The sequence below is a fragment of the Schistocerca gregaria genome, chromosome X (assembly GCF_023897955.1).
Source record: "Schistocerca gregaria isolate iqSchGreg1 chromosome X, iqSchGreg1.2, whole genome shotgun sequence".
NCBI lineage: Eukaryota > Metazoa > Arthropoda > Insecta > Orthoptera > Acrididae > Schistocerca > Schistocerca gregaria.
This window is the reverse complement of record NC_064931.1, coordinates 762,335,942-762,350,443: the sequence shown is the minus strand read 5'-3', so window position 1 is coordinate 762,350,443 and position 14,502 is coordinate 762,335,942. Positions and strand designations below refer to the sequence as shown.

Below are 14,502 nucleotides of genomic sequence, written 5' to 3'. Positions count from 1 at the left end.
TCAAAATATATTGTGTACAGATGTTCTACCTATTGGTGACACTGAAAATTTGCAGCAGGCTGGTGACTTGAACCTTGGTTTTCTGCCTATTGTGAGTGGTCACCTTACCAATAGGCTATTTGTACATGCCTCCTGGACCAATCCAAACTTCCATATCTCATGCTGTGTACAACCCTACAGATAGTTTCTTTCTCTCATTACTGAATGCTTGTAGCTTAATTCTGCAAGCACTGAGTGTCGAAATTAAGAAACTATAATACAGAGATGTAGGCAGTGTGACATATCAGTGTGACATATGGAAGCTTCGGTTGGTCTGGGAGGTTTGCATGGTATGTTGACCTCATGTGATAAGTTGGAAATATGGGTTTGAGTGACAGTCCACCACAAATATTCATATGTTACCAATAGGTAGAACATCTGCACCTAATAAATATGATGCCAAGTTATTTGTATCCAGGGAATTTGGTTTGATCTAAAATAAAAGAGCAAAAGATTAAAAACACATTTTCACATTTAAATCATTTTTAAATGGAGTGCAGACATAAAAAATTATTATCCATAAATACTTTTCAATAAGAAAACTATAACGAAATAACTCTTACGATGAAAGAAACATAATCCTCCAGCCATAGCTTCAGCAATGAATTCTGTTTCAGCCATGTCTTCCAACACTGCAAGATACCCTCCTTCATCTGAGCAGATTTGTGCAGCCTCTTCCCATGTCACACGCTCACGATGAAATGTATATTTGTGCCCTTGATAAATATATGTTTCTTTGTCAACAGCAACCAACCTTCTGTTGTCAGGTACTGAAAATTTTATTTGCAAAACATTAGCAAGACAATGTTGAAATATGTAAATAATAAGTACAACCAATAATTCATCATACTACAAATAATATGCAAACACATCAGGGGTACACTTACTAAAAATAGTTCACTTTACATCATTGTGTATCAAGAGCTGCATCTCTTATATTATGATCAGCTGTCATAAATTTGTTACCATAGTTTAATGTGTGGTAAAATTCAGAGCTGGCATGTTTCCTTTGTTTGGAAATTCATTGTTTCAACCTTAGAGGTGTATCTCAGTGACACCTACAGTATTGCAAACACATTGAGCATCCAGCAACATTTTGCATGTTACAATAAATCTACTATTGCAGAGAATCTTGTTCTGGATTCTGGACATGGTTACTGGTGCTTGTTACAGCCAATGTATCAAATGTCTGACAGAAACACAGACTTTAAGTCTTTCTTAGTTTTACTGTTTAAATATTGGTAGCTTAGTACTATTGTTAGTGACACACATGCAGTTTAAACCATAATTAGAGTCTGATGACTTTTACTCAATATTACTTTACTCCCTTGACTTTTGTGTAATTTTGTTTACTGCAATTATAAGTTTTTAGCTTACAAAGTTAGGAAAGCTCTGACAGGGAATGTGCATACAAGCCGAGAGAGCTTTCCATGATCTTCAAATTGAGAGAAATCCTATTATTTATGTTTACATGCAGCATACTTGTGGCTCTGAAAACTGCTTGCAACATCCTTATATAGCAAACAATTTTTTTCTTGAGAGTAGGATGGTAGTACGTGCTGTGAGAGGGGATGGAGACAACTGAGTTAGGTAATTTTGTTGAATGACACTGAAACATTAATGAGATGAACACTGATGGATAGCTGCAGCCTGGACTGTGGTATTGGAGATAAAGAGTTGTTCATAGACAGTGGTAATAATCTGTAAGCACAGGCTTGTCATAAAGAAGGTTTATCCAAGGCCAGTCAAGATCAGCACTGCATGCTGACAATCAGTATTTATGACTTAGAATGTGTTTTCTCTTGTTAAAGCCATTGGAAGGTTTTTATAACTGAGTACTGGCCACCGACAACATTATCAGTATGTGTATTGATCACAAAACTTCACAAAGAGAATAATAAGTTAACAGTTAGTGAAAACCAAGTACCATCTATCAAACATAGATGAAGGGGAAGCAAAATCAATACATGGTTCCTATACCTTTAGATAAATAAACACATCTATATTTCATTCCATACAGAATAGCAGCTGCTTAGGTCTATAGAGGTGGGATTCTCAATAATTATGTATACTATCCTTTGGTACTTATGTATACCATCCTTTGGTTTCTGGTACTCTCCAAATATTTGTTGTTTGCAGAATTTCTACACAAACTTCCACTCTTTGAAAAGAAAAAAAAATTGATTTTTTTACCAAAAGACATTTAAGGATTTTTATATCATCATCAGTTGTATTTACTTAATTTTTGATATGAAAGTTTTAAATTATGGCTCAATAATAATAGCACTGATATTATGTTACCAGAGACTTATCCATGCACTTTCTGATATTTTTGTTGTTATTGTTATTATTACTATTTTGTTAACTAAGCAAGCATTTTGCAGCAGACGGCAGGCTATCATGATGAATAAATGTTCTGCTGTAAAAATCATGTAATAAACTTGAGAAAATTCAAAGACTTCGTTATTAATAGAAGTCTACACTACTACGTAAAGATAAGACATTGTGTAACATTGTCACCAAAAATCTGAAAAAGTTCTTGACCAGTCAATGTCAGAATTTTTCACCATATTCTAATAAATGCTCAGATAGACATATGGTATATATTATTTAATATATGTAATATATAAATACATATTAAAATTCATATACATAATATATGAAGGAGAAACATTGTTACCCAAAATCTCAAAAAGTTCTTGACAAAATAACTTCAAATATTTACCAGATGCTCTAATAAAGATTTGGACAGACATAGTTTGTGTGTGTGTGTGTGTGTGTGTGTGTGTGTGTGTGTGTGTGTGTGTGTATCTGAAAACAAAGATGATGTGACTTACCAAACGAAAGCGCTGGCAGGTACCATGCGGGAAAGCGCCGGCAGACAGGCACAATGAACAAAACACACACACAGATTTACTAGCTTTCGCAACCGATGGATGCTTCTTCAGGAAGGAGAGGGAAAGACGAAAGGATGTGGGTTTTAAGGGAGAGGGTAAGGAGTCATTCCAATCCCGGGAGTGGAAAGACTTCCCCTAGGGGGAAAAAAAGGACAGGTGTACACTCGCACACACACACACACACACACACACACACACACACACACACACACACACACACACATCTCCATCCGCACATACACAGACACAAGCAGACATATTTCAAATATGTCTGCTTGTGTCTGTGTATGTGCGGATGGATATGTGTGTGTGTGTGTGTGTGTGTGTGTGTGTGTGTGTGTGTGTGTGTGTGTGTGTGTGTGTATGCGAGTGTACACCTGTACTTTTTTCCCCCTAAGGGAAGTCTTTCCACTCCTGGGATTGGAATGACTCCTTACCCTCTCCCTTAAAACCCACATCCTTTCGTCTTTCCCTCTCCTTCCTGAAGCAGCAACCATCGGTTGCGAAAGCTAGTAATTCTGTGTGTGTGTTTGTGTGTTTTGTTCATTGTGCCTGTCTGCTGGCGCTTTCCCGCTTGGTAAGTCTTGGAATCTTTGTTTTTAATATATTTTTCCCATGTGGAAAAAAGGATAGGTATATACTCGCACACACACACACATATCCATCCATACATATACAGACACAAGCAGACATATTTAAAGGCAAAGAGTTTGGGCAGAGATGTCAGTCGAGGTGGAAGTGCAGAGGTAAAGATGATGTTGAATGACAGGTGAGGTATGAGTGGCGGCAACTTGAAATTAGCTGAGATTGAGGCCTGGTGGATAATGAGAAGAGAGGATATATTGAAGGGCAAGTTCCCATCTCCGGAATTCGGATAGGTTGGTGTTGGTGGGAAGTATCCAGATAACCCGGACGGTGTAACGCTGTGCCGAGATGTGCTGGCCGTGCAGCAAGGCATGTTTAGCCACAGGGTGATCGTCATTACCAACAAACACTGTCTGCCTGTGTCCATTCATGCGAATGGACAGTTTGTTGCTGGTCATTCCCAAATAGAAAGCGTCACAGTGTAGGCAGGTCAGTTGGTAAATCACGTGGGTGCTTTCACACATGGCTCTGCCTTTGATCGTGTACACCTTCCGGGTTACAGGACTGGAGTAGGTGGTGGTGGGAGGGTGCATAGGACAGGTTTTACACCGGGGGCGGTTGCAAGGGTAGGAGCCAGAGGGTGGGGAAGGTGGTTTGGGGATTTCATAGGGATGAACCAAGAGGTTACGAAGGTTAGGTGGACGGCGGAAAGACACTCTTGGTGGAGTGGGGAGGATTTCATGAAGAATGGATCTCATTTTCCCCCTAAGGTAAGTCTTTCCGCTCCCGGGATTGGAATGACTCCTTCCCCTCTCCCTTAAAACCCACATCCTTTCACCTTTCCTTTTCCTTCCCTCTTTCCTGACGAAGCAGCCGCCGGTTGCGAAAGCTCGAAATTCTGTGTGTGTGTTTGTGCGTTTTATTTACTGTGCCTATCTACCGACGCTTTCCCGCTTGGTAAGTCTTGGAATCTTTGTTTTTAATATATTTTTCCCATGTGGTAGCTTCTTTCTATATACACTCCTGGAAATTGAAATAAGAACACCGTGAATTCATTGTCCCAGGAAGGGGAAACTTTATTGACACATTCCTGGGGTCAGATACATCACATGATCATACTGAGAGAACCACAGGCAAACATAGACACAGGCGCCTCAGTTGGACCAGCATTCGTGCTGGACGTGCAGACCGCGTGAGACGACGCTTCATCCAGTCCCAAACATGCGCAATGGGGACAGATCCGGAGATCTTGCTGGCCAGGGTAGTTGACTTACACCTTCTAGAGCACATTGGGTGGCACGGGATACATGCGGACGTGCATTGTCCTGTTGGAACAGCAAGTTCCCTTGCCGGTCTAGGAATGGTAGGATGATGGGTTCGATGACGGTTTGGATGTACCGTGCACTATTCAGTGTCCCCTCAACGATCACCAGAGGTGTACGGCCAGTGTAGGGGATCGCTGCCCACACTATGATGCCGGGTGTTGGCCCTGTGTGCCTCGGTCGTATGCAGTCCTGATTGTGGCGCACACCTGCACGGCGCCAAACATGCATACGACCATCATTGGCACCAAGGCAGAAGCGACTCTCATCGCTGAAGACGACACGTCTCCATTCGTCCCTCCATTCACGCCTGTCGCGACACCACTGGAGGCGGGCTGCACGATGTTGGGGCGTGAGCAGAAGACGGCCTAACGGTGTGCGGGACCGTAGCCCAGCTTCATGGAGACGGTTGCGAATGGTCCTCGCCGGTACCCCAGGAGCAACAGTGTCCCTAATTTGCTGGGAAGTGGCGGTGCGGTCCCCTACGGCACTGTGTAGGATCCTACGGTCTTGGCGTGCATCCGTGCGTCGCTGCGGTCCGGTCCCAGGTCGATGGGCACGTGCACCTTCCGCCGACCACTGGCGACAACATCGATGTACTGTGGAGACCTCACGCCCCACGTGTTGAGCAATTCGGCGGTACGTCCACCCGGCCTCCCGCATGCCCACTATACGCCCTCGCTCAAAGTCCGTCAACTGCACATACGGTTCACGTCCACGCTGTCGCGGAATGCTACCAGTGTTAAAGACTGCGATGGAGCTCCGTATGCCACGGCAAACTGGGTGACACTGACGGCGGCGGTGCACAAATGCTGCGCAGCTAGCGCCATTCGACGGCCAACACCGCGGTTCCTGGTGTGTCCGCTGTGCCGTGCGTGTGATCATTGCTTGTACAGCCCTCTCACAGTGTCCGGAGCAAGTATGGTGGGTCTGACACACCGGTGTCAATGTGTTCTTTTTTCCATTTCCAGGAGTGTATATAATGAGATTATCTTGAAAACTATACATCGGGTAAAAATAGTGGGTAAGACAAGTTCTTAAGCTGAAAGCGGGACATAAAATGATACTTCACAAGACCTCCAGCTCCCGCCCCCTTGGTTGGGGTGGGAGGCAACTTTTAAATGAAATTAGCCATGAAATAATTGTTCAAAATTATCTCCATTTGCTTCAATGCATAAAGTCAATCATCTGCGAAAGTTGTCTACAGTTTTGGGCAGCACATCTCGTGGTATGGCTGCACACGCTCTTCGAATGTGTTGCTCCGTATCATTTCTGGTTGTGGGATGTCTGTCATGAACAATATTTTTTAAATAACCCCACAAGAAAAAATCAGGAGAGTTAGGTCTGGTGAATGTGGAGACCCCTGCATTGGGCCACCACGTTCTATCCACTGACCAGGGTACCATAAATTTGAAATGTTCCGCACATTTTTAGCATAATGGGGAGCTGCTCCATCCTGTTGTAGCCACATTCATTGCCTACTTTCTAAATCAACATCTTCCATTAGCTCCAACAAATCATCGCAGAGAAGTTGTGAATAAGATTCCCCAGTAACATTTCAGTCAAAAAAATATGGTCCTATCAAGTAACTATTTAAAATACCACAGCAGACCATCAACACCATTTGTGTTGATTGTCAGTGGGTTTATACCAATGTGGACTGACAGGGGGCCAATAATGACAATCATGATGATTTAATTCGTCCAACGTTAGGCGGATGATGGAGCCCCTTACGGAAATAGCGGAAAGGTCGGGGAAGAAGGCCAGTGTTCACTCTGTCTGCTTGCCGGGGGGTCTCATCCGAGATGTGGAGGAGGCCCTACCGGCGGCGATAGAGAGCACTGGGTGCACCCGACTGCAAATTGTTGCTCATGTCGGCACCAATGACTCTTGCCGTCTGGGTTCAGAGGTAATCCTCAGTTCGTACAGGCGGTTGGCGGAGTTGGTGAAGGTGGAAAGCCTCGCTCGCGGGGTGGAATCAGAGCTAACTATTTGTAGTATCGTTCCGAGAACCGATCGCGGTCCTCTGGTTTGGAGCCGAGTGGAAGGCTTAAACCAGAGGCTCAGACGATTCTGCGGAGAGCTGGGGTGCAAATTTCTCGACCTCCGCTATCGGGTGGAGAAATGTAGGGTCCCCCTGAATAGGTCAGGCGTGCACTACACGCCGGAAGCGGCTACGAGGGTAGCGGAGTACGTGTGGAGTGCACATGGGGTTTTTTTAGGTTAGAGAATTCCCTCCCTAGGCCCGACAAGACGCCTCCTGAGACGCGGCAAGGCAGGAGTAGGCAAAATGCAACAAGGAATAACAATATTGTGCTAATAGTAAACTGCAGGAGCGTCTATAGAAAGGTCCCAGAACTGCTCTCATTAATAAACGGTCACAACGCCCATATAGTACTAGGAACAGAAAGTTGGCTGAAACCAGACGTAAACAGTAATGAAATCCTAAACTCTGATTGGAATGTATACCGCAGAGATAGGCTGGACAGTGAAGGGGGAGGCGTGTTTATAGCGATAAGAAGTGCAATAGTATCGAAGGAAATTGAGGGAGATTCGAATTGTGAAATGATTTGGGTGAAGGTCACGGTTAAAGCAGGCTCAGACATGGTAATTGGATGTCTCTATAGGCCCCCGGGCTCAGCAGCTGTTGTGGCTCAGCACCTGAAGAATAATTTGGAAAATATTTCGAGTAGATTTCCCCACCATGTTATAGTTCTGGGTGGAGATTTTAATTTGCCGGATATAGACTGGGAGACTCAAACGTTCATAACGGGTGGCAGGGACAAAGGATCCAGTGAAATATTTTTAAGTGCTTTATCTGAAAACTACCTTGAGCAGTTAAACAGAAAACCGACTCGTGGCGATAATATATTAGACCTTCTGGTGACAAACAGACCCGAACTATTTGAATCAGTTAATGCAGAACAGGGAATCAGCGATCATAAAGCGGTTACTGCGTCGATGATTTCAGCCGTAAATAGAAATATTAAAAAAGGTAGGAAGATTTTTCTGTTTAGCAAAAGTGACAAAAAGCAGATTACAGAGTACCTGACGGCTCAACACAAAAGTTTTGTCTCAAGTGCAGATAGTGTTGAGGATCAGTGGACAAAGTTCAAAACCATGGTACAATATGCGTTAGATGAGTATGTGCCAAGCAAGATCGTAAGAGATGGAAAAGAGCCACCGTGGTACAACAACCGAGTTAGAAAACTGCTGCGGAAGCAAAGGGAACTTCACAGCAAACATAAACATAGCCAAGGCCTTGCAGACAAACAAAAATTACGCGAAGCGAAATGTAGTGTGAGGAGGGCTATGCGAGAGGCTTTCAATGAATTCGAAAGTAAAGTTCTATGTACTGACTTGGCAGAAAATCCTAAGAAATTTTGGTCCTATGTCAAAGCGGTAGGTGGATCAAAACAAAATGTCCAGACACTCTGTGACCAAAATGGTACTGAAACAGAGGATGACAGACTAAAGGCCGAATTACTAAATGTCTTCTTCCAAAGCTGTTTCACAGAGGAAGACTGCACTGTGCTTCCTTCTCTAGATTGTCGCACAGTTGACAAAATGGTAGATATCGAAGTAGACGACAGAGGGATAGAGAAACAATTAAAATCGCTCAAAAGAGGAAAGGCCGCTGGTCCTGATGGGATACCAGTTCGATTTTACACAGAGTACGCGAAGGAACTTGCCCCCCTTCTTGCAGCGGTGTACCGTAGGTCTCTAGAAGAGCGAAGCGTTCCAAAGGATTGGAAAAGGGCACAGATCATCCCCGTTCTCAAGAAGGGACGTCGAACAGATGTGCAGAACTATAGACCTATATCTCTAACGTCGATCAGTTGTAGAATTTTGGAACACGTATTATGTTCGAGTATAATGTCTTTTCTGGAGACTAGAAATCTACTCTGTAGGAATCAGCATGGGTTTCGAAAAAGACGATCGTGTGAAACCCAGCTCGCGCTATTCGTCCACGAGACTCAGAGGGCCTTAGACACGGGTTCACAGGTGGATGCCGTGCTTCTTGACTTCCGCAAGGCGTTTGACACAGTTCCCCACAGTCGTTTAATGAACAAAGTAAGAGCATACGGACTATCAGATCAATTGTGTGATTGGATTGAGGAGTTCCTAGATAACAGAACGCAGCACGTCATTCTCAATGGAGAGAAGTCTTCCGAAGTAAGGGTGATTTCAGGTGTGCCGCAGGGGAGTGTCATAGGACCGTTGCTGTTCACAATATACATAAATGACCTGGTGGATGACATCGGAAGTTCACTGAGGCTTTTTGCAGATGATGCTATGGTGTATCGAGAGGTTGCAACAATGGAAAATTGTACTGAAATGCAGGAGGATCTGCAGCGAATTGACGCATGGTGCACGGAATGGCAATTGAATCTCAATGTAGCGAAGTGTAATGTGATGCGAATACATAGAAAGATAGGTCCCTTATCATTTAGCTACAAAATAGCAGGTCAGCAACTGGAAGCAGTTAATTCCATAAATTATCTGGGAGTACGCATTAGGAGTGATTTAAAATGGAATGATCATATAAAGTTGATCGTCGGTAAAGCAGATGCCAGACTGAGATTCATTGGAAGAATCCTAAGGAAATGCAATCCGACAACAAAGGAAGTAGGCTACAGTACACTTGTTCGCCCAATGCTTGAATACTGCTCAGCAGTGTGGGATCCGCACCAGGTAGGGTTGATAGAAGAGATAGAGAAGATCCATCGGAGAGCAGCGCGCTTCGTTACAGGATCATTTAGTAATTGCGAAAGCGTTACGGAGATGATAGATAAACTCCAGTGGAAGACTCTGCAGGAGAGACGCTCAGTAGCTCGGTACGGGCTTTTGTTAAAGTTTCGAGAACATACCTTCACCGAAGAGTCAAGCAGTATATTGCTCCCTCCTACGTATATCTCGCGAAGAGACCATGAGGATAAAATCAGAGAGATTAGAGCCCACACAGAAGCATACCGACAATCCTTCTTTCCACGTACAATACGAGACTGGAATAGAAGGGAGAACCGATAGAGGTACTCAGGGTACCCTCCGCCACACACCGTCAGGTGGCTTGCGGAGTACGGATGTAGATGTAGATGTAGATGTAGAATGTGTCTTCATTGGTGAACATAACGTATCTAAAACAATCATTGTCACCTCTTATCATTTACAATGCCCATCGGGAGAAATGCACATGTATTTGCATCTCTTTCAGCATTAATGCCTGTGTCAGTGTGATATGATATGCATGATATTTATGTGCCTTCAAAATGTTCAAAAGAGTTGATTTCGGTAATCCAGGGTGTCTCTGAATCGCAAGGAATACTCATTTGAAAATCCAGTTGAACACGGGCAAAAACGATAAGGGTATGAGCATCATTTTCATTGTATTCGCAGTGACGAGGTGGATGGTGCATGTATCCATTTCGAGCTCATTGAGTGCAATTTCGAATAATGTTTTTGCGTGGATGTTTGGGAAACGATCTGCATACAATTGCACAGCTGCAGTGTAATTTTTATGGCATTCACCTAAAATTAACATCATATCAACAATCTCTGTAGGAGGATAGTGAGCCATGTATCACTAAAGAATAATTTACTTTCGGCAGTTTATGTTTACAGTTCACAATCTGAAAGTGAAGTGACGTCTGATCGCATTGCACCGACCTTTATACTGAGTCATAGTTCGCAGTTTGGCCATGGTAGTGCCACAGTCAGGTGTGTAATGTAATTGTGGAGAGTTCCCTAACGAGACTGTTATACCATTCCACCTCCCTCCATCAAAAACTGTGGTTGGCAGGATACATTTTGTAAAAAAATAGTTTAATTTGGCATAATGAAAGAATTGGTGCACATTTTGTATCGATTTGATGCATCCTTCTTAGATCATTCTAAATAAATCGGAGTTCTTTCCTAATTTCAATTTTTCTCCATTTCAGCGGCATCTATCAATGGTTTAAAAAAATGTTTCAGACAAATTTTGATTACTTTTTTTATGGAGAATCCGAAACTGCAATAAAAAAATGGGAGTTTCTATTTAAGATTTAAAAGTTACCCCGTGCCCCACCCAAGGGCGGGGGGGGGGGGGGGGGGTCACGTGTATTATCATTTGATCCCCCCTTTGAGCTTATGAACTTGTCTTACCCACTATTTTTACCCGATGTATAGTTTTCGAGATAATCTCATCCGAAACATCAGATGTGTGTGTGTGTGTGTGTGTGTGTGTGTGTGTGTGTGTGTGTGGAAATGCTCACTATCCTATTGTAACAGAAGAGACAGGAATACTCCAACATGTTATATTATAATATTATAACTGACTTTATTTTACCAAGCTATGTCATTAACACAAACACTAACAAGGATGCATATCACCTAAACAGAAAACCAAAGCATGTTGTTCATGAAGAGCAACACGCTTCACTGTTCAACCATTGCTCCATTACTACTGTTGGTCACCACAGAGCCTGAACGCCCAGTAGTGTGGAGCATGATGGAATGGTGTCATCAGTGGAGTCACTGCATGCTGGAGCCGTGGGTGTAAGCTTGCATGACCGACCATGTCATGACAGGTCCCAAAGGAGGGATTTTGGTGAGTGTGGACTCCAGAGGAAATATAGTCATGTAGCCATTCCGGGAGCTGAAGGTAACAGCCTGCATGTAAGAGTGGAACTGTGGGGCAGACTGCACAAACAGACATAGTGATAGTGGGAAGCCTACTGTCATCGTTCAGTTGTGGTAATGTTGTGTTCTCTGTCCACATCTGAGGGAATCTAGAATGAAAGTAGAAGTGTCACACACAATGTGGTAACCGCATCACACACAGAAGGATGATGTGTCAAGATGAAGATGGTATTGATGCGAAGGTTGATGGTAAGGTCATCAAAGTGATAGTCAGATATGTTCACAGGAAATATCATGTGCATGTTAGGTGGAAAAGAAGCGAGAGCTGGTCAATCAAGTGGAACACCACATCATGATGGGGTAGGGGGGCAGGAACTGGACCACAGTCAACCTCGACAGAAGAAGGACAGAAAACTGAGGAAATGGAACCTCCCATGATACTACAGATGTTTCACAAGACAATGTATGGTTTGGGGACACATCTGCAGGTGACTCATTGTCCAAAGTCCAAGCAGGCTTGACCTAATTGACAGAGATGGTCTGTTATTTACTGTTCAGTAAAATGTCCATAGTATTGTTTACCCTGGCAAACACCTAGTGAGGGCCTAAGTAAAGAGGCTGCAGTACTGCTCAGAGTGTGTCATCATGCTGCCTTATAAACATGCAGTGAGCCAGCTCATTCTGAACAAAAACTTGGGGTTTTGAACATTGCTGAGGGGGAAGGGTACACAACTTGACAATGTGTAATCTAATATGCTGTACCAGGGCAGGAAGCTCAAAAAATGGTTCAAATGCCTCTGAGCACTATGGGACTCAACTGCTGTGGTCATCAGTCCCCTAGAACTTAGAACTACTGAAACCTAACTAACCTAAGGACATCACACACATCCATGCCCGAGGTAGGATTCGAACCTGGACCGTAGCAGTCGCACGGTTCTGGACTGTGTGCCTAGAACTGCGAGACCACCACGGCCGGCACAGAAACCTCATCTGGATGTGTAATCATGGAACCTTTCATGAACTCAGCAAGCAGTATAAGAGGTTCACTGTACAGCACACCTGTGAGTAGAGCCTTTAAATCTTCTTTGTATGCTGAACGAATGCTGACCAAGATGTAGGGTAATGCCTCAGTGCAGGATTCTTCATGACACATGAGGGCCACTTTGAAAGCACACTGCCAAAATTCGATGAGGCTGTTTCCCTAAGGGTGGTAAGTGGTGGTGTGGAACTTGGCAATGCTGCACAGGATGCTCAGTTTCAAAAGAAGCTGGCTATGTTGGGTCAGAGATATACCACTCATGAACATTACTGCTTATACCATAACAGACATATTTATCAGTATAGGGATTGCGTAATAGAGCTGCCCATATTTGGTGACAACCAACCAGGGGCACCTTTATTGAAGATCAAAAGTACGTAATGATGTGCCTCAGATGATTGGGAGGGAACCCATGATGTTGAGGTGGACATGACACAGTTGCCTTCTTGGTATTTCAAATCTGCCTATTGGAGCTGGTTACAATGGCTGGCCTTGTTCTGTTGACAAAGAATGCAAACATGGTTCCATGTCTGGCAGTCTTTCTTTATCTTTGGCCATATGAAGCGTTCAGTCATGAGGTGTGCAGATGTCTTAATACTGGGATGCTTGACGTCATCTCTAACTGTAAATGCCTTCCACTAAAGGACAACTGGTACAACTGGACACAAACTACCCATGGAGATGTCGCACAACATCAGGTTAGTGGAGGCGAGTAGATGGTGGGAAACCACTGTAAGGTTTGTAACGTCTTCCTCCTGCAGTAGAGTTAACTCTTCAGAAAGGAGAAGTAATTGCTGCCACTCTCAACAGGCAGTCCATAACTGCATTGCTCACTCCCCTAATGTTTCGCATGTCTGTTGTGTATTGGTTAATCAGGTCCATGCTTCAAAAGCATCTTGGAGGCAGATCCAGTGTGGAGTTGTAAATCACATCTGCCAGGGATTGATAGTCAATAAATATGGTGACTTCATGACCCTCTGTACCATAACAGAAGTATTTAACTGCCTCATAAACTGTGAGAAGTTCATGATCAAATGCAGACCACTTTCATTGTGGACATCAAAGTTTTTTTTGGAAAAGAAGCATGGTGGTGGAATGGAATCACCTTCATGTTGTTGGAAGACAGCATCTATTGAGTAACCGCTTGCATCCTTGGTGATGGAGATATGCAGCTCCACAACAGGGTACATGAGTGTGATGGCATTGACTAATGTAACTTTCATTGCCTCAAATAATTGGAGCATGTTGTCCAACTATTGCACACGATGTTTACCAGACGTTGGCTTCCCAGCCATTGCATCTGTGAGGGGCACCTGGATGATGGTGGCATTGGGAAGATGTCATCAATAGAAAGTAATGGTGCTGGAGAACTGGCACAATTCCTGTAAAGTGGAGGGGGTAGGAAGGTTATGAATTAAGTCTATTCAATCGACTGGTGGTCAAATACCATTGGCATCTACACTATGTCCAAGGAAGGTGAGGGATTCACAGTTTAATTGAGATTTGTCATGATTGATTGACAAACCATTGTTTAGAAAAGCTGCCTGGACTTGTTGCAGGTGTATTTCATGTTCCTTGATTGACTAGTAAAATATTGAAGTATTGTCTAAGTTAGTATAGTAATTCAGCATCTTGAATAAGACAAAATCAATGAATTGTTGCTATATCAAACACAGCCACTTCTTAAGTTGTGACAGATCATCAGCCTCAAAACAGATATGATTTTCTTAAAACATCTCTGCACGCACAGTATGGAAAGCAAATCAGGTAAATCTCCTCTGAGGCAACAGTTAGTGATACAGTGAATATATGTATGTTTAAAAATTTTGCTAATATTGTTATTTCAGTTCTTGCAGACATCCTCAGTTTCTTGCTTGTTAGTGGTATATATCACAGTGAGTGGAAACAAAGTTTAATTTGGCCAATATCCAAGCACAATACAGGTACTGAAAATTAGCAAGTGACTAAAGGCCATCCAGCATATTACTTACAGTACCAT

At 43.3% G+C, this 14,502-nt stretch overlaps 1 protein-coding gene across 1 annotated transcript in view; it reads right to left on the bottom strand.

Annotated features, from left to right (window-relative positions):
* Window positions 1-14,502, bottom strand: part of LOC126299307 (uncharacterized) — a 54,554-nt gene that overhangs the window by 25,842 nt on the left and 14,210 nt on the right. Inside the window, exon 2 of the mRNA XM_049991108.1 lies at window positions 603-809. Coding sequence (XP_049847065.1) covers window positions 603-809 — 207 coding nt within the window. The remainder of the gene's footprint in view (window positions 1-602; window positions 810-14,502) is intronic.